Below are 20,652 nucleotides of genomic sequence, written 5' to 3'. Positions count from 1 at the left end.
GGCCCTAGACCTAAGGGGGATTTCAAAAGCATCCAGAATAAATTAGAATGTATGCGTGAATGGGCTTCCTAATTGAAGTACAAAGGGGCTTCCAAAAGTTCATGGGGAACATGGGGTTAAATTATAATGGAATTTCCCCCACAAACTTTTTGAAACCCCCTAATTAAGAAGCACTAGCGGCACCAGCTGTCTGTGCATTGCGCTGCTAGCCTCCAAGTTCAGCCAGTTTGAAGGCACCAGTCCTTCTGAAGCCAAAAGAGGAGGCTGCTTGCTTCCCAAACGGTTTAAAGTTTTGGAAACACAAAGGTTAGCTCTACTCTGTTCTATGGGGTTACTATGAGTCAGAGTTGAATTGATGTCGGCGAACCAGGGAGAATTATGTGTTAACTATTTTTATATGTGTAGCATATATTTATATCAAATGATCACATTGCATTTAATACAAATGTGAATTTCTGTTGATATGTGTATATTTTAAGTCTTATTGCTGTTTCTGTTTTAAAATAATCTAGGCTTCTGCTGAGGATCGGTATGGCATTACAGATCATCCCTATGGGAAATAGTAAGAATAATTTTATCGATAGTGTCTTGATTTTTATGACATAAAGTACCTATCATATCAGTGTGGTGTTTTTCATGTGTTTTAACAGGCTATCAAAGAGAGAAACATGAAGGTGATAAAGAAAGAATCAGCAATGTTACAACACAGAGTCACCAGCAAAAATCACTCAACTGGATCTTCAATAATTTTAGCGATGTGACTGAAGGCTGGAGGCAAGAGCCAGACTCGCTTCCCCACTTCTGGGGCCTCCAAAAGGGTAAGTGGGAGCAGAGCCAAGGCGGCCTTTGCATTCTGGCAGGTCTGTTCAGGATCATAAAAACCCAGGCTCTACTAAGAATAAAAATGAGCACATTTTAGCATCACCTTCAAATGACGTGATAAAAGTTAACATCCACTGTGCTCTATTCCGCTTGAAAAACATATGACCGTTTCCCTGGTAAAAGGTTGCATCTGCACCAGTATCTTCCTGCAGGTCCACAGTGCTGTGATTTGTCTGCACTTAAAACAAATACCCCAAGCCCAGATAACGGTGGGCGCCCCAGATAACGGTGGGCGCCGGCCTGCTCTGTGAGCGCCGCCAGGTCCTTGAAATCGCGGAGGCTCCGGGTCTTGCGGCGCCCCACACTGGGTGGTCCCCGCAGCGAAGGCCTGGGCTGCATCACTGTCTGGGGGTGGGGGCGCCAAACGTCAACATGTGAAAAAAAGGGAGGGAACATGCCGCTGGCAGGGCACGGGGTTCTTTGGCACCTCCAGCACTGTGTTCTTAATCCCCAAATTAGCAAGCAAACACCAGGCAGGCCAGGGGCAGGTTTTATGGTGTGTCTTGGGGGTGGCGGGCGGCATGTTTGGGAGTGGGGGGCGGTGGAGGCAATCTCCTTAGGTCAACACCGCCCCCGGGGTGGTGTGGAGGGTGGTGCTCACGCCCAGCCCCCATCCCTCCAGCCCCCTGGCCCCGCTGCTGTCTGAACGGGGGCACCTGCATCTTGGGCAGCTTCTGTGTGTGCCCCTCCCATTTCACCGGGCGCCACTGCGAGCAAGACCTGCGGCGCAGGTAGGCTGGGGAAGAGGCCGAGTGGCCTTGATAGGACGATATGAGGGGACACTGGGGGGTGTGACCGTCCGTACACAGTGCAGGCACCCTGGCGGGGCGCGTGCTGGAGGGGGGTGCTGGTGGATCGGGGTGGGCAAGGAGGTGGCGGTGGTGGGAATAAAAGGGTGCCAGGGAGAACCCAGGACAAGGGCAAGGGAGGGGAGGAGGAGGAGGACTAAGGTGTGAGTAAGGACACCATTGATACCCTTTCTGTATCCTCCTAAGAGAATGTGGTGCCCTCGCGCACGGAGCCTGGATTGTCCTCAGCTGCCGCCTTTGTAGGTGCGTCTACGGCGCCCTGCATTGCCTCTCCCGACAAACTCAAGGCTTCTGCGGTAAGAGAACCCACGTCTTCTGCTCCTGCCTCAGTATATGTTGCAGGCTTCTTTATAAATTATTAGCTCATCATACAGGCAGATCAATAAAGCACTGTCAGTCAAGTATAGTTAATAGATCAAAAGACATATTGCATTAAGGGAAATATGCTGCGCAAGACTGTATTGAAAGTCAAGGGTGCTACTTTGAGGACTAAGGTGCACCTGACCCAAGCCATGGCACTCTCCATTGCATCCTATGCATTTAAGAGTTGAACATCACATAAACAAGACCGTAGACAGCAATCGAGGCATTTGAATGGTGGTGCTGGAGAAGACTATTGAAAGTACCAGGGACTGCTGAATCTGTCATGGAAGAACTAAGGCCAGAGCGCTCCTTAGAGGCAAGGATGGAGAGACTGCATCTTACATGCTTTGTCAGATGCCCTGTTGTCAGGAGAAGGCCATCATGTTTGGTGACAGAGGGTCAGCAAAAGAGAGGAAGGCCCTGGGGGAGATGGATTGACTGAGTGGCGACAACAATGGCTTAAGCAATAAAAACAAGTGTGAGGATTGCAAAGGGCTGTGTCGGGTTTTGTTCTATGGGCCCAAGACCACCCAATGGCACCGAACACCGATATGCGGATTAGACAAACACTGCTTTTGTTCAGCGGTCTTGTTTGTTCTTTCCAGTAACCACACATTTTGAACAGATGTAAGCTGGTCTGTTTGTCCTGCAAATTCACTAGCGCCTTTACATCTTAATACCCTCCCCGTGAAGGGTTCTTTGACCTCTCCTCTGGCACCAAAGCGCGGGGCAGAAGGTGAAATCTAGCACAGAACCCACGGGGTCTGAGGACTATGCTTAGTAGGATGTGAAAATGGGTAGCAGGGTGGTGGAGGACAGTGTCCTTTGTGATGTGGGGTCTTGTGGAGACTGAGCAGTTGTGAACCTTCCCAAAAGCCGGGGGATTTTAAGTTTGCCGTGTAAAACTCAGGAGCGTGCATTTCCTGGGCCAACATGCAGATGAGACACACTGCTGCTGGAGTCTCCTCTGCACAGAGAATCACGGGCACACCTGCACTCTTCTCCCACCAGCCTAGTCCGCCTGGGCAGGACCAGCATCAGTGGAAGAAGGCACAACCCTTCAGACCACTTCCCCCCTCCCCCCTCCCCAGTGAGTCTCTGTGGAACCCTCTGTGGAGGGACATAATTAATGAGGATCCAGTCCTGCCCCCTGACTCCCTGCTCCTGCCCTCTCTCTGCTGATACTAGCAGTGCAAGTAAGGAGACTGACATTGTAAACCCTTTCCCTCAGTCCCTTTCCCCCTGGGCTCTCTCTCTTGTGGCTCTGCACTGATTTCGTCCAGGCCCTAGGGAGAGGACACAATGAAGGGATCATCAGAAGAACTTCAGGTGGTGCCTGTATTGTCTTCACAGGGAAAGTCATTTCCCTGCCCCGGAGAGGACACGGATGAAGGACTAGCTGTGACTTCCAATCTCCAAGGATCTCAGCTGGCACAGTGGGTTATATGTTGGACTGCTAACAGCAGCAAGGCCAGCTGTTCGACTCCACCAGCTGCACCAAGGGAGACAGAGAGGCTTTAGGGTTGCTGGCAGTGAGAATGGACCCCGTGATGGCTCGTTGGTTGGCGGGTTATGCAAGACAGCTGAGGGTTTGAAGCGATAGAGGGATGCAGCTCTGTGATCCGTAGTTTATGTCCTTACAAGCTCTAACAGGAGCATGGCTAGTTGACGACAATGGCACCACATTTCTGGTTTCTGCTGTGACCAAAGCAGAGCAAGACAGTGCAGTCGTGCTTTCAAGTAAGCTGCCAGATACATAAAGACCATTGATACTTTTTGTCCTCATCGACAACGAATCCTACGTCAAGGATGGGCATGGTGATGTTCAAGATAACAATAATCATGATGAGAAATACATTTGTCAGATGTCAGTATATTTCTGGAACTTTCTATAGATCCAATTTCAATTCTCATAAAACCCTATAGCCCCTATACCAAATGTATTGCTATATCTTCGAGTGTTTATTTTTTTCAAAACACTTGTATTTTATTGGATTTGGGGTGAGGGTTTACACAGCAGTTTAGGTTCCTCTTGAGCAATTTCCACACAGCTTGTTCAGTGACATTGGTTGCATTTTTCATAATGCCTCTGCATTGATCTAGTTTCCCGGGTCAGTAACAGAAGGAGCCCCTAGTAAGAGAAATGCTGGGCTGCTAACGGAGGGTCAGCAGTTCAAAGTCACTAGCTCCTCTGAGGGAGAAGGGAGAGGCTCTCTACTCTTGTGAAGATTTACAGTCCCGGAGACCCTCAGGGGCCCTTCTACTCTGTCCGTCGAGTCACTATGAGTTGGAATCTACTTGATGGCAGAGTGGAGGGAAGGGCCCGTCATGTTCTTTACTTTAAAATAATGGTTGACAACTCGGTCTCATGCAGATGATATTTTTAAAGGAATTGATATTCATTGGTTTTTGTAGCCAATTTGTTATTTAAATACAAGGCAACCTAAGGGGCTGGTTTTGATTTAAGATTGAAAGATGATCTCAGGGTAGTAATCTTGGGTTTAACCTAGCCCAGTCTGTCAAATTATTTTATTTTCAGGAATTTTTATGTGTCCCCGGTCATCCAAATTGTTTTCTGTTGTCTGGGCATTCATTTTTATGCTTGCTAACTTATCAATGAAAAAAATGTGCACAGTTTTGCTTCTATATTTTCTTGGAAGAACTTTATGGGTTTAGAGTTAACATTTAGGCCCTTAATCCATTTTCAAGTTTTTGTGTACGGAGTAAAGTATGGATGTTGTTTCATTTTTCTGCATGTGGAAATCAAGTTTTTCTATTACCTTTGTTGACGAGACTATATTTCTCTGTTGAATATATTTAACTCCCCTGTAGAATATCAATTAAGCTCAGATGTTATATCTGAGGACATTGAGGGTTAGAGGGGCGAACTACAATAGCTAGTAAGTAGGGCTTGATTCTTAACCATTGTGAAGTTCCTAATCTCTTCCTATAAGAAGAATTATCAATATGGATACCATGAAAAATGTTTGATGGTGTTATTTAGAATATTAACAAATTTGGTCATGCGCTGAGTATTCAAGAGCAAATTAATGGATGGATAAGCGTTTTGTAACTTTTAATGAGATATTTTAATGGTTTTTAAAGTACTATGTAGAAAATAGAATCCAAAACTGTGCCTACAATATCATTAAAATATTGAAGAAAAGACACAGTATGTCTCTTCCAAAGATGATCAGGCTAAAGGACTTTCAAGGACCTCCTTTCTCTGCCACACTGGCAGAGAATGACAAACTCTGAGCAAGCATTTTTAATATCTCCTCAGAGAATCGAGAGCATAATTCTTCCTGCCTTTAGCCCCAAAGAATTAACGGTAATTGTCATTAGGACCAAGAATTAATTAATAGTCTAAACAATGACACCAAACCCCAAACTCAATGCCATCAAGTCAATATTGACTCATAGGGACCCCCCTACCCCACGAGGGCTCCTCAACAATGACGCATTGAGTGATACCAGAAGCATGCAGAGAGAGGTAAAACAGCAAACAGATTAAGCTTCACCTTAGAGCTTCAAGCACATTTAAAAAGTTACTTTTACTGGCAAAGATCAACCAACCAGCCAACATATGTGTAGTCTTGCTCACCTGCTAGCTGCCTTGCCAGATTTGAAAATGAGAATGCCCTGCCTCAATGGCCCTGCCTCAGCACTGCTTCACATTGCAGTCACTTGGGGTTTTAAGAAGACCTTTACGCAGCCAATGGGCACTCAGATTACCAAGCAGGGCCTGTGCTGGGTTCCCAGCCTCTGGGAGAGAGCCAGGCTCTGACTGCTTGAGCTAGCCGCACCCAGAGCAGCTCATTGCCTGCCTGTGGAAAGCGATAGCTCGGAAGGCAGATGAACTGTACACAGCCTCTCAGCTCTGGCTCCACAGTGCTGTGGGGTTGTTGACGCTCCTGGATTCTTCTTCAGGAGCATTAGCTACTGCTTTAGATATAGATGATTTCCTCCTGCTTAATAAGCCCACAATCTTACCCCTCCCCACCCCCTCCCTCTCACCCCTGGTTAAAGATCAGCTGCAGATTGACAGGTCTGTTGTTAAAATCCACCACATTCTCCACGGGCGAAAGATGGGATCATTTGCTTCCATGAAGATTACAAGCTTGGAAATGCTATGAGGCAGGTCTATTCCGTCCTGTAGTCTCTGTGGGTTGGAATTGACTTGACAGAAACAGGTGTTCTGGCTTTAATGAAAGAAGTCTTACTGGGAAATGTTTGTAACAAATCAATATTGAATGCAAGTTGTGTTAGTTAACTATTATATTAAACCAGATCTATTTGGTCCTGGTAGTGCAGGACCGCCTGAAGTCATCTTTGGGCCTTGGTCAGTGCATTTGATAATTGGGATGAAGGGCTATTTTTTTTTTAAGCAACAAACAAATTCTCCATTTCAGTTCCACTAGATGCAGCTATTTCTGGCAGAAGTGAGGGAATATTAAGACTAGAGAGAAGAACATTTTCCCTGAGCTGACTTTTCCAACTGGGAGACGCCCTCTGAAGTGTTGGGATGTCTACTTAGCCAGGGGAAGGTTTCTGTGGCCCTGCTGCTGGTGTGAGAGGAGCCTTACTACACAGGAGCTTTCCTGGTGGTGCCCCCATCTCCAAGCCTCCTGGCTATCTGGCCCTCAAAGCAGTCTTGAGGGTCAAAGTCTTCTGAGGACCCTGGAAGAGTAAAGTGCCTTTATAAGAATAGGCAGAAATCTTTCTCATTCACAGTGTAAGAGATTATTTCTTTTTAAACATTTATTATTAGTTCAGATATCATTCCACAGTTCAATCATGTCAAGCAGAGTTGTACAATTGCTACCACAACCCGTTTCCAAACACTCCTTTCCTTCCTGCACTCTTTGACATCGTCTCCCTTCAATACCTACCACCAGTACAGTGTCTCTTGCCCCCTGTGTCAGTCTGGGGTGACAAAAGAAAAAAATTCATAGACACTCCTATGTATGTAAGACAGAGCTTTATATCAAAGATGTATATTAAAACATCCCAGCCCAATCTAGGTCAAGTCCCCAAGACCGATATTACCCCAGATGTCCAATGCCAGTCTATAAATTCCTCTTCAGACTCACGCAGCACATGTAATGACTCTAAATGCAGGCAGATCACAGGCCAGTGTGTGGAAAGTCTTGTGGTGGATTCAGTGACAGTGGAAGCATCTTAGGGCTAGCATCTTAGTTTACACGTGGCTCCTCCAGCTCCAGGGCTCTGGCTCCATGTGGCTTGTCAACAGGAATGTCTCACAGGGACCATGTGTGTCCCACCTCCAGGGAGGAAGACAGCAGTTCCCAGAATCCTCAGGAGAAGGCCATGCCCATACTGAGGCCTCATTGACTCTGACCAGATTGACAGGCTAAACTCCACCCCTTTGTTAGATTATATAACTGCCACACCTCCCAAAACCTTTATTCTACTTGCTGTCCCTATAGGTCAGGCATCCTCAAACTATGACCCGTGGGCCACATGCAGCCCACCGAGGACATTTATCCGGCCCGCCTGGTGTTTTTGCCCTATTTGTTTTTTTACTTCAAAACAAGATATGTGCAGTGTGCATAGGAATTTGTTCATAGTTTTTTTTTTTTAACTATAGCCCAGCCCTCCAATGGGTCTGAGGGACAGGGAACGGGGCCCCAGTTTACAAAGTTTGAGGACCCCCTGCTATAGGTTCATCAATCCTAGGTTTCATTTACTGAAAAACAGAAAAACATGTGACACAAATTCAAGAGGGTGAACCCCAATGACATACCACCTCTGAAACGCAACCTAATATAAACAAACAAAAACAAAATAAGACAGAAAGTCCATCATAGGTTTGCCAGAATAATACATATAACATATAGGGCATTGATGTAGCAAAACCATGTTTGTCTGCCTACTGACAGTTCACCTATCTTGGTACAACTGTCTTCTGCTTCCTCAGACATCATGTATTTTCTGACTTAAGTTCTCAGGTTAGACTGTTTCTTATTACAATAGTTTTTTCTTTTATTTCCCCAGGGCTGCAAGATTTTCTTCCTTCACATTCTGATGGACTAAATTCACAGCACACAATGAGTTTTCTCATCCTTCTGCCCTGCTTCCTCCTGCAATGCTTGGTTTGCAACTAGCACCATCTTTGGTGACTGGGAAGGAAGATCCGTCCTGGATCTCAAAGGGTCTGCTCTATAATTGAGCTAGCAGCTGGCATTGGAGAGAATCCTATAACCAGCCACTGTGTTAATGGACTGCTTACTATGATACTAGGTGAATGTTCTTATTGCTTAATAAACATATTTACAAAAGCGAGTGGTTTGTTTGTTTTTGTTTCATAAACCTTATTTCAAGCTATAAGATTGAGGTGAGTGAGTGCGCTTAATTGCTGGGGCTTGACTCAACCAGAATCCTAGCTGATGATTTCAGAGTAGGGAAACTGAGCATTCACAGTTGGTGGCTCTATCTATTGTGAGACCCACATCTCAATCCCTTGAGATAACAGCTTCTCCCTGAATGTCCCTTGGCCACTAGATAAAGTCATCATAGATTAGCAACAACATGTTCTGCCACTCATGGGATAGCAGTGTATTTCCCACTAGTCTCTCAGTCTTTGTGGGCAGGAACAGTGCCATTGGTGTGTCCCAAGCGCCGCGGTGCTCTGGGTGTGGTAGATGAAGGAAGACCAGCAGAGAGGTGTGAGGAGCTGGTGGAGGGGGAGAGGGGTGCAGAGACTGACGGCAGGCTGCCTGCACCTGTCTCCTCTCCATCTTCCAGCAGTACTGTTCCTTTGTGACAGGACTTCAGGATGATTAGTAATTGAGATTTCTACCCTTCAATGGGAAAGATTCTACACTGCAAAACCCACTGGAACGCACGCACAAGAGAGAATGCAGCCAAAAGTATCTACAGGTTCTTCCAACAAGAACTGGTTTTATGAAGTCCAAATGCCTTCCTTCCACAGTTCGGCAGAAATGAGGTGATCCGGATGCAAAAGTCCTCATGATGGTTGATTCCAATCTGAAGCTAAATGTGTCTGATGAACTTTGGACAACTAAACAGGACCTAAGGATCTCATTTCACAAACTGTACAGCACTTGAGATGTAGACATTCTTTAAGCTGACCATGTCATGCAAATTATCTCTCCACCAGTTGATGACAACTATATTTAGATAGATAACTAGAAATCAAAGCAAAACCAAGAGCTCACTGCCATCAATCCAATTCCAATAACTGTACAGGACAGGCTAGCACTGACTTGTGTGTTTCCAAGGCTATACATTTCTACAGGAGAAGAAACCCTTTTTGTCCCCCACGCGATGGTGGGTGGTTTGAACTGCTGACCTTGTCCTAATTATCCTGCAGCAGTGTCACAAAGGCCCATGTTGACAGAGGAAACGGGAGTGGAGAGAAGTGCAGGCAGTCTTCTTTTAATCTGCCTCAGCGTGTAACTTACTGTGCCACCTCCCTGCCCCCCAACCGACTCAATGCTGACTCATCATGACCCCCGGTGGGGTTCTAAGACTGTAACTGAGGAGCTGCTAGTGGTTCTGAACTGCCAGGCTTGTGGATCACAGCACAACGCATGCCCACGACGCCACCAGGACTCCTGGGGTCCTTAGAAACCTAGGAGGAGAGAAAACAATAAGAATATGCTATTATATTATTCAGGTAAATAATCAAGAATAAAATATGAATGAAAAGAACTCAAATAGACAAGGCAGCCTGAATTAACCAACTGATCAAATATCTTTATTTAAAATAAAGGATGTAATGGAAAACTCAGTCCCAGGACTTCATGTGATACAAAGTTACATGTTACGCAGATGGCTTTTGTTGGCAGAAAAGTGTTTTTTAATGAATACTGTTAGGTAGCTAGATCTAGGGTTGGGGGTTGTCCCTCCCATGCCTGCAAACGCCCCCCATCAAGGAGGTTAGAGAGAAATCAGGGAACCATTAGACACTGAATGAAGATCCCAAACTGAGCACGCTCTTACTCAAGCCCCCATGCCAGGTGTTTTGCTCTTGGCCACAAGGTAGTTCGTGTACAGTTGTGAACCCCAGTGCGGCTTCCGTATGACTTGGCCAACTTCCCAGAAATAGCATGTACCCTTCTGAGACTGTAACACCTAAAACTTGTCTTGTCCTTCATAAAAATCCTGCTTTGGATTACAAAGCAGGCTTCAGCATGAATTCTTTCATCGTTCAAAGCCAAGAACTAAGGTATTACCCACTTGAGAAAGCTAACCATACCAACAGCTTCCTGCATCAAGACAGTCTCCACCAAGACATGCTACTCCACGGGGTCACTTTAACTGGTTGCTCCTTTTGTCCGTGGCTGATGGTATGTGGAGCCCTGGTGGTGTGGGGGGTTATGGGTGGGACTGCTGTCCGCAAGGTCAGCAACTCAAAACCTTGAGCTACTGGAGGGAAAGGGGGTTTTCTACTCTATAAAGAGGTGTAGTCTTAGAAAGCTACAGAGGCTGTTCTACTCTGTCCTATTGAGTCACAGTGAGTCAGAATAGTCTGGATGGCGTTGAGTGTTTGAGCTTATGGGTACTAAGGAAACATATGTAGGAAACTGGAGAGTTCACAGTGTGGGTAAGAGAGAAGCTAAGCCATGCGCTAAATGAGCTGCTACTTTAGCTCTCTATATAAGAGCATGAACCCACATACACACACACCCGACAAATAATTATCGAGGCGACACTCTGCTGGATTCAGGACCCTTGGCGGCACTGTTGGCTAAGTGTCGGACCTCTAAAGACAAGGTCAATGGTTCAAACCCACCACTAAGAGAAAGATGAGATTGTCTGCTCCTGAGAAGTTTTACCGGAACCTTTTTGCTATGAGTTGGAATTGACTTGATCACAGTGCACACAGCCCCCTCAAGAGGGTTGGGAGAGTAACGAGAAGCCATGTAAAGGTTGCCCAGTTACCACAGAAGTCTGTCAGACGCGGGGATTTGTGTAGGATGCCCAGAGGAGACACAGAGAGGAGCTGCTAATGGTGCCCTATCCAGAGTCTCCTCTTCGAGACGGTCTTTCATTGAGTATCATCTTAAGTTAGATGCTACTCTCGTGTTTTTTTAAACATTATTTTTAATCTACTTTAGCTCATAAGTTTCTATCAGACAATTATAGTAAAATTTATATTATAAGGGCATTTGCAGCCATTGGCTATGAAAATATGATTTAAATGTAATACTCAAATAAGTGTGAGACAAACTGAAATGGAATTCGGTTGATAGTTCACTTAGAGTTTGATTCATGAGTCTAAAGAATTATTCAAATTTTGAGGCAAATATTTCTAGACAATAATGATTATTTTTTAATAGCAAAGTTGTATTTCAATAGTTTCTAGGGCATCCTGAGCAGTGCCACCCACTACAATTTAATTATTGTAGTAACAAGTAGTGCACTGCACAAATTTATCCCAAGAGCTTGATGAATAAGTCTACACATTTGTGGAAAAATAATTTGTTTATAGAATGCCTATCTTCTATACAGTTACATCAGCATGAAGCATAATGAAAAACGGAGGCAGACAAACGGGCATCTTGTCTTATTTCCAATAGCTGCAGTTAGAAAACACAGCTAAGAGAATATTTGGGAGACTGCAATTGTGGGGGGAAAAAAGAAAACAAAAAAACTGTTCACTGTTAATATAAACATATAGGATCTAAGCACTAATTTATATTTTAAGTAAAATTAGGATCAATTTTATTGACCTCTAATAAAATAATTTCTATTAGTAAGTGTTGGGACATGAGTTAATGCTTGAAAATTGGCTGCTGAGGCTTATCAGGGATTCCTGGGTATCCTTCTGTGCACTTATAAGATACCCTTCCCCCAGAGACAGCCAAGGCGCATCACCACCAGGGGCATTGTGAAGGCTCCCTGTTCCCAGCCCTTCCTCATGAGAATTTTGAGGGCTTCTCGGCTGTTAGCACCATGGTGTTGATGGGCTTCAAAGGGGACCAGTGGCTCCACCCTAGGCCAGCTCACCTCCCACCCCACCCCTGCCCCAATGGAAACCATCCTGTCCAGCCAGCCACTTCCAGTAAGAAGCCGCACTGTGTCCCTGTCGCTAAGCCCCTAGTGAAAGTAAAACAGTGCCTCTCTGATTGGCCGCAGGTCTGTTTTTCCATCTCGGGACACCTGGGGCTCTGAGCCCCGGTGGGGTAGTGTTTCTGCATTGGGCTGTAAACCTCAATGTCAGCAGTTCAAAACTAAGACATTTCAGAGACCAGACGAGGGGCATGAAGCTTTCCACACCTGGGAAGATTCACGGTTTGGGAAGCCCCTAGGGTCCATTCTAGCCTGGCCTATCGGGTCACTATGAATCGGAATCAACCTGAGGTCAGTGGGTGTGGAGAGTGTTTTGCCACCTACTACACAGCTGGCAAGCAAGCCAGGAGGCTGAAAACCCCTGGGAGTCCATGGGGGTGAAGCGGGCATGACTGTTGATGTCCCAGTCTTGCTCCTTACCGAAGCTGTTCTAAACATAGCGGCCAGCACAGGGGGATGGGGCCACCCTGAAAATGCCACGAGGGCGGACTCCTAAAAGGAGTAAGATTAGCCAGGATGACGTAACAGTGGGTGAAGGGAGACATCAGACAGTGTAAGACAAGACAAAATAATGATAATAATAATGTATACATTATCAAGGATTTGTGAGGGAGGGGAGGCGGGGCGGGATGGAGAAAATGAGGAGGTGATATTAAGGGCTCAAGTAGAAAGCAAATGTTTTGAAAATGACGATGACAACAAATGTACAAATGTGCTTGCCACAATGGATGGATGGGTGGATTGTGATGAGCTGTAGGAGCCCCCAATAAGATGATTTAAAAACAAAAAAAAGATTAGTCCAGCTAAGAACGATCCCAACACACTGGCCACTGATGTGTCCTGGGCGTCTGGGCGCGCTGTCCGTGTCACCATGGAAGCAGGGAGGCAAGCAGGAATGAAAGCACAGCAGCTGGCGGAACTGTGGGCTGATGGCCACAGACCCTGCCACCAACCTGCCGCACACCTGTCCCTGCACCGGAGTGTCACAACGCTCTACCATTGGGGGCCTCTCCCAGCTCTGTGCTGTCTGTGACGCCCCGACGCTGTGGACCGTGACCTGGGTACCCACTTCCCTGGGCATGAGGTACAGGACTGGCCTGACAGCAGGGCATAACTGCCCTTTCACCTCCTCGGCCATCGCGCTGCAGTCAGACTCGGTGGACAAATGAATGAGTTCCTGAAATAAGCACTCAACAGGACACCCTCTCCTTGCAGCAAAGGACAAGCAGCGGGCCTGTGACGTAAAAATGAGTACGGTCAAACTCAGCCCAGTGCCCATCAGTTATTGCTCCCAGGGCCCAGAAGACTTGACAATTCACTATTGGGCAAGGGTGAAGAAGGCCCTCTGCCTCTTCCTGGAATCGCCAACCGTCTCCTGCGCGGTTGCCTTAGGACGGAGTCCACGAGAGGACTGTTGCCCCGCCCCTGGACATGGCAACCCAGTCCTTGGTACATCAGAATTTCCCCCCCCTCCGTGGGGAACAGGACTAGAGTTAGGGCGTCAGGTGTCCCATGGCTATGCCCATGTCTGCAGGTGACTATCTAGAGGGGGAGATAATGCATGCAGGGACCCCAGTTTTCAGCTTATGGAGCATTGGTGTACCAGGACTGGATTACACGGACCTCCCTTCCCCAGAGGGCCCACAGGATTACAAGTGTGGGGATGGCCCCAGCCTGGGGCCACCTTCTGCATGTCTCCCCACACTACACGGGTTTGAGTTACCCATGATTAGCACTGCTCACTTCTCTGATTTTCCATCCATCGTGTTGCCAGTAAGGTTACTCTTGCCGACTGGCCACTCTGGTTGCTGATGTGAGAAATCAACCCAAATTGAGAAACACCGACATCTTCAGCTGCCTGTCTGCTCTGGAAAGTTGCCCCGATCAATACTAGCACTGGGCATGCCTACTGCACTGGCAGAACCTGTCTGGGCTGAGGGTGGTCCCCCTTTTCACCTTTCAAGTTAATTGTTCTAGTCATTGACCTGTTTTGCAACTGCCTTAATTTTTTACACCTTCACCCCTACCTTCTCTCTCTCTCTCTCTCTCTCTCTCTCTCTCTCTCTCTCTCTCTCTCTCTCTCTCTCTCTCTCTCTCTCTCTCTCAGGAATTCTTTGCCTTAGAGTAGTCTTTTGCTGTGAGCTTTACATCTGCTATGGTATCAGACTATAAACCTCCAATAGCCAGGCCCCAGGGATCAGGTGGAAGAGTGGTGGCACGATTGTAAGGATCATTTTAAGTGCATTGGGATAGAGTTTAGGGAATGGAATCAATGCTTCAAAAACGCCCACTAGCTAAGCAGCTACTCCCTATGTGTCCTGTCTATCTGAATGATGCCCTTCCCTCATAGCTAGCCACAGCCACCTTACAGCTTCCTGCCCCTTCCTTGTCTGAATCTCAGGTATGGGAGTGCCATGGTGTTAATGGTCTCGAGCTTTTCAGCGACCACCTCACTATAGTATAAAACAGAGCCCCCAAATAACCCCCTTGAGCTGAAAGTTTCCTGTCCAGCCAACCACTTGCTGGAGGAAGCAGAGTGTCTCACCTGCTCTGATGTGTACAGGAGTTGTTAATCCTTGAACTGAAGAATGGACTCATGGGTCATAAGCGACAGGCAGAAATCAAAGTTTATTTAGAAAGGAAAAAATGCAGCCACTAAAACAGCTGGTCTAAGGATTTTGATCGCATGTGGGGTACTTGGCCCGTCTGTGTTCCTAGATCACCAATAGACCAATCCCAGGTCTGGTCACATTCCTCAGGAGCAGTCATGAACCTGGTCATGCTACATCCTCCAGGGATGGACAAGGAAGTAATCACACAATGATTCCACAAAAGAGTCTTGTGTTTGCTGACTTTGGAGTCTAAAAACAGCCTAGGGGTCTGGTGCTTGCTGGCTTAATTTAAATTATCCTGGACTGTTCAGATCACCCCTGCAGACATCTTACCTCTCCCACTGCCTCCCACAGGGCCCCTTTACCTCACTTTGCCTGTGGGTGCTCTCTCTCCTAGCATCCAGCAGTACTGCATCCCTGTCCATAGCTCCCAGGGAAAATAAAATGATGCTTCTCATATGGACCCAAACCAAAAAAATCAAACCCACTGCCGTCAGGTCGATGCCAGCTCATAGAGACCCTATACAGGTGTTTGTTTAATCTCCAGGCACCTATGGGTAAAGCCTGTCTCTTCCTTGAGGTTGAGACCACCTAGGAAAAACCAGAATACCCATCCGTCCGTCCATCCATCATCCATCTACCAAATTAATTAGCTGAGAAATCTTTACGTATGCAGCTCCACAAAGAACTTATCCCTGGATTGTGAACAGTTAGCTGAGGGGCAAGCTAGTTTCCTGGCAAATGCATCCTGGGTGTCCAAATAGATAAATAAGAAGTAACAAGCTCCCAGGAGACAAAAAGGAACTGCTGAGTTCCCCTGTGGGAACCTTTAATAGACAGACGCCTGATCATATCTGTCTCCTGCTGTGGGGGAGCAGTCTGCTTTACAGGGCACCATGGGGGCAGGCTTCCTAGGCCACTATCTCACAGCAGCCCCCACCCCCGCTCTTCACACCGCTGGTTTTCCTCTCCGTGACAGAGTGAGGTGCCTTCTTTTTCAAGAAAGCAATGATAAGCTCGCTCTCTCCATCCTGGGTTGTTTACACAAGCCATTCTTCACTTGTTCCAGGCCAGCATGTCCCAGAAAGGTGTGATCTGTTACCACTGGTGCATACCCCTTCTCTGGGGGAGTTACTATGGGAAACTGAAAGAAAGGAGCAAGTAAGTGACATGATTTCAGTTCCCTGACCTTTCACCCCTTTTCCTCATTAGAGCTTACTTCAGAGCACAGCCAGCGCCTGCTGGGTGAGGAGCACATCCCCCTGCAAGCCACATCCCCCTGCAAGCCACATCCCCCTGCAAGCCACATCCCCCTGCAAGCCCGGTGCAGGCTGTTCGTGGATAGGACCCTCCAAAAGCAGGCTTTAGATGTATTTCTGGTTCCTGGTGTCTTCTCATAACAATTATGAAGAGAAGGTGAAAGAGCCCACTGTCCATCAAAATACGGGAAATATAACATAATTTAAGATTTCAGTTGTTAGAAATCCAAATTGTAACCCCCTCTCTTGCAGTAAAAAAAATCGTTTTAAACTTAATTAGTAGGGAGGGTCTAACTCGGGAAGGAGGCAAGCTGGGCCATTTAGATAAACCCTGGAATCTGGGACCCCAGGGGGGTGGAGATGGCCTGTCGACCCCTGGAGACATGTAGCCATCAGCTGATGGCCGGATAACCCTCTGCAGACATGTAGATTGTTCCCTGTGAAAAACTGATTCTTTCCTTACACTGTTTGCAGTCTTGTGGTTATTGCAAACCCTGCCAGTCATCACCTCCTGCAATCATTGTAAAACCTGATGTCTGAGGTCATTTACCGGGATTTTCAGTGCATGTTGGAAGCAGTCTGGAAGGTGTCTTGAATCAACCTGGCTTTTGTCTAAAACAGTAACAGGTGATCCTAGACCTTTGTTTAACAGCAACCTGTGCTTTGCTATTGTTGTTACCTTTTACAGCGTTTTTCTGTGTATGCAACCCAGCATAGGTTCATCTACAGAGACAGTAACTGGACTGGTGGGCTCTTGGGGGTATGGCAGGGAAAGTCTGGGAGAAATGGGGAGCTAGTAACAAGTACAAGAATGAAGAAAATGTTCTAACATTGATTGTAGTGATGATTGTACAACTACTATTAATAAGACTGAACAAATGAAATGGATGATTTGTGACTTATATGCAATACATCTGTTTTTAGAAAAAGACTGAAGGTGAAAGTAAGATATTCCCAAATAAACCGAAAGTGAGGGAGTTGTGATGACTTTCTCAAAAGGAAAAGCTAAGGAAGGTTTCCTGATGAAAATGATAGTGTACTGGACAAGCTCTCGGGAAAGAAGGAAAAAGAATCTCCATTAAAGGTAGCAGTGAAAGGTAGCTAGATAGGGACAATGGGGGGCTGTCTCCCTCTAATGCCTGCACTAAACAAAAATGAGCTGTCCATGTCACAATAAAGGGGTTGGAAAGAAATCAGGCACACGAGACACCTATGGGAAAATCCAGAACTGAGCATGCTCAGACCCAAATCACCTAGGCCCAGGTAAAAGGTCCACCTGAGCGCAGACTAGGCAGCAGCAACATGAGATCACACAGGTGCACCTAAACTCAGCCAATAAGATCAGTCAATACCCTCCACCATGCCTCCCCAGCCAGTGGGGATGGAGGGCAGGCTGCCCCCTCTTTTCTTGTTTGTATGTGCTGCAAGCAGAGGGTGGAAATCTCTCCCACATGCATGCCATGTAAGCACCCGCGGGCCCTCTCTGGCTGCATTCCGCTGGTTCCTGCTCACTGGTTCCTCGTGCCTGTCCTGGTATCCCTTCCACGTGTTTTCCCGTGCTCCACTGAAATGGCCATGCTCCGTCATGAGCACCCCGCCCTGCGTTGTCCCCCATGCGGCCTTGCACGTTGTCCAGAGAGAGTGTGTACTTTCAAGACTGTAATACCCGAAACGTCCCTTTCCTCATAATAATAGCTACTTGGATTGACAAAAGTGCTTCTGCTGCATGTGAATTTTTTTCAGCATTGCGGAGCATGAGCCGAAGTCTACCACCCCAGAAACCTAACAGCTGTACGGGCAAGTCTAGGGCAATGTCAAAGGTACTTTTTGCATGGTAATTCTGAAGGTTATATCCTTCATGCTTTGTCATTATAAATTCATGGTAAGGACACGTGATGTAAAGATGTACTTGCTAGCAGCAGCATATATGGGGAGGAGGCAGAATGGGATAGGCATGGAGTGTTTGTATGTGACCAAAGCTAAATCAGTTTCAATTTAATCAAGGTTGTTATAAATGCAAGATCTTATATGTGGTAATCACAGTTAAAATATGTCAAAAATACACAAGGAAAGGAGAAGAGAATAAAAATTTTTACTACAACAAAGCAGCAAATATGGTATTTGCTTGCACTGGGCCAAATGAGGAACAAAGAAAGTGAAGGCTATTCAGGGAGATGTCTGAATCAGGGATCGTCCTTCCCAATCACTCACTGCTGAGAGACCAGAACACTGACCTGGAGTCACTGTGAGAGACCTGGACTTTACTGGGGGACATTTACTTACAAAGGCAGTACTGAGACTGAGGCAGGCGGCAGGGTCAGGGTTTGGTGTGGACCCCCCTTTGTTCATCTATACCATTTTACTTAAGCATATAGCAAGTCAGTGATAAAGTCCTACCATAGATTTATTTTACAGATGTAGATATAAACAGAGATTAATGTGTCAATACGTCATCCAGATTAGGCTACAAAATCATACAAAAATTAACTGAGTTTTTTCTAGATTCAGAACAGCGGCACTCATCTTGAAACAAGCAAGGCCTTTATACCATTTAAGGTAGAGAAGGAAGGGCATTCTGGGAGCAGCTATGCTGGCTGCAGACTCACCCATTATCATTCTCACTACTGCCTGTCCAAGGATGTCTCCTGATAACCACCTTGAAATGTCCTTGCTGATCACTTGGTCAGCTCTGGAGCTATTCCTCCAATGAGTGGGGTGGTCTGGGGAGGCTATGAACAGGACAGGTGGGTATGCTCACTTACCCTACAGGTACACGTGTGCACACATTCACACACACACACACACACACATACATTTTGTCCTTCATTACCAGTAATTACAATGACTATCTATATAATATATATACACTAAATGTCCCAATCAAAAGGCATAAGAGCCGCAGAATGATAATTTAAAAAACATGATCTAAGTGCTCAAGAGACACATCTTAAAAATATTATTCTGGAAAACTTGTGGCTGACATGCTCAGTGAATATTATTGTAAGTTTTCCCTGACAACCAACTCCCATCATTTGTGTAAATAGTGTCCAGCCACAAAAGGATATTTTTTGCACAAGTGAATAATTCAGGTACTGCGATATGGAATTAGCCTACATTGGCTTAATATCCCTCTCTCAATAGAGTTTTTAAGAAATTATCACCACGGGATAATCGGTGACAATGTTAATGGAAGATCTTTATGCCCTAGGGAGATTATTGGTAAGGTCTTCTACCATAAACTAACAAGGAGGACTCTAGAGGGAGCCAAAGGCAGATTGAAAAAACACTCATAGATCCAGGAATGGGTTTGGGCTCACACTAAAGTCTATGTCCAATTTAAGACCCATTCGTTCTTACATCATGTCCCTGTTTGACACTTGCCCTCAGGAAGGCAACACAAGCGATATGGGTGTCATAGCCAAGTGTGGTGAGGTTGGATGGTTGCCAGCAATCAGATAAACTAGTGTCTGGGGTCTAAAAGGCTAGTTTCCAATGAGTTGTCAACTAAGTCCACATGGAGGAAGCACACGAACATCAGTGACTGAAGGATTGCTAATCGTATAATCCAAAGCTGAAGGAGGGAATAGTATCAGAGCTTATACTGTGAGATCCTGGTTTGCAGAAAGCTATGGATGACAGTGGAAGCTCAAGAGATACATTTGTGAGATCTGATTTCCCTCGATCTTTAATAGAGGGCTAGACAATGGAGATCCCCTGCTAGAGGGGTTTAGGAGAGGAGATGGGTTAATTAGGGTGCGAGGTAGTACCGATGAAGAACACAGCTTTCCCCTAGATCCTGGATGCTTCCTCCCCCCAACTACCATGATCCGTATTCTACCTTGCAGGGTTGGATAGGACAGAGGCTGTACACTGGTACATATGAGGGCTGGAGGTACAGGGAATCCAGGGTGGATGATACCTTCAGGACCAAGGGTGTGAGGGGCGATGCTGGGAGAGTGGAGGGTGAGTGGGTTGGAAAGGGGGAACTGATTACAAGGATCCACATGTGACCTCCTCCCTGGGAGAGGGATGGCAGAGAAGGGGGGGAAGGGAGACTCCGGATTGGGCAAGATATGACAAAATAACGATGTATAAATTACCAAGGGCACATGAGGGAGGGGGGAGCGGGGAGGGAGGGGGAAAAAAAAGAGGACCTGATGCAAAGGGCTTAAGTGGAGAGCAAATGCTTTGAGAATGATTGGGGCAGGGAATGTGCAGATGTGCTTTATACATTTGATGTATGTATATGTATGGATGGTGATAAGAGTTGTATGAGTCCCTAATAAAATGCAAAAAAGGAAAAGAGGAGAAAAAAAAAGAAAATGATTAGGGCAAAGAATGTACAAATGTGCTTTATACAATTGATGTATGTATATGTATGGACTGTGATAAGAGTTGTATGAACCCCTAATAAATTGTTTTTTTAAAAAAATAGAGGGCTAGAAAGAAACAGGTTACCAAACAGAGTGCATTGGCGAGATGATTACAGGAGATCAAAATGATATACCTGACTTGAACAGTTAAAACTTTGTCAGTTGACTCCCCCTCTAATGCATGTTGGGCCTGATCTGGTTTTCAACATTTTCTGTGTTTTGTTTGTTTTAATTGGGGTTTATCGCAGATGTATTTTGTAATTAGGGTAACCCTCTTGAATTTTTGTTATGT

At 46.0% G+C, this 20,652-nt stretch overlaps 1 protein-coding gene across 1 annotated transcript in view; it reads left to right on the top strand.

The window, feature by feature from the left end:
* Positions 1–531: 531 nt before the first annotated feature.
* Positions 532–20,652, top strand: part of CFC1B (cryptic, EGF-CFC family member 1B) — a 33,054-nt gene continuing 12,933 nt past the window's right edge. The window contains exons 1-4 of the mRNA XM_075529147.1: positions 532–562; positions 651–818; positions 1,505–1,613; positions 1,878–1,987. Coding sequence (XP_075385262.1) covers positions 532–562; positions 651–818; positions 1,505–1,613; positions 1,878–1,987 — 418 coding nt within the window. The remainder of the gene's footprint in view (positions 563–650; positions 819–1,504; positions 1,614–1,877; positions 1,988–20,652) is intronic.

This window comes from Tenrec ecaudatus, chromosome 13, assembly GCF_050624435.1.
Source record: "Tenrec ecaudatus isolate mTenEca1 chromosome 13, mTenEca1.hap1, whole genome shotgun sequence".
NCBI classification, from domain to species: Eukaryota; Metazoa; Chordata; class Mammalia; order Afrosoricida; family Tenrecidae; genus Tenrec; species Tenrec ecaudatus.
This window is presented reverse-complemented; position numbering and strand designations above follow the sequence as displayed.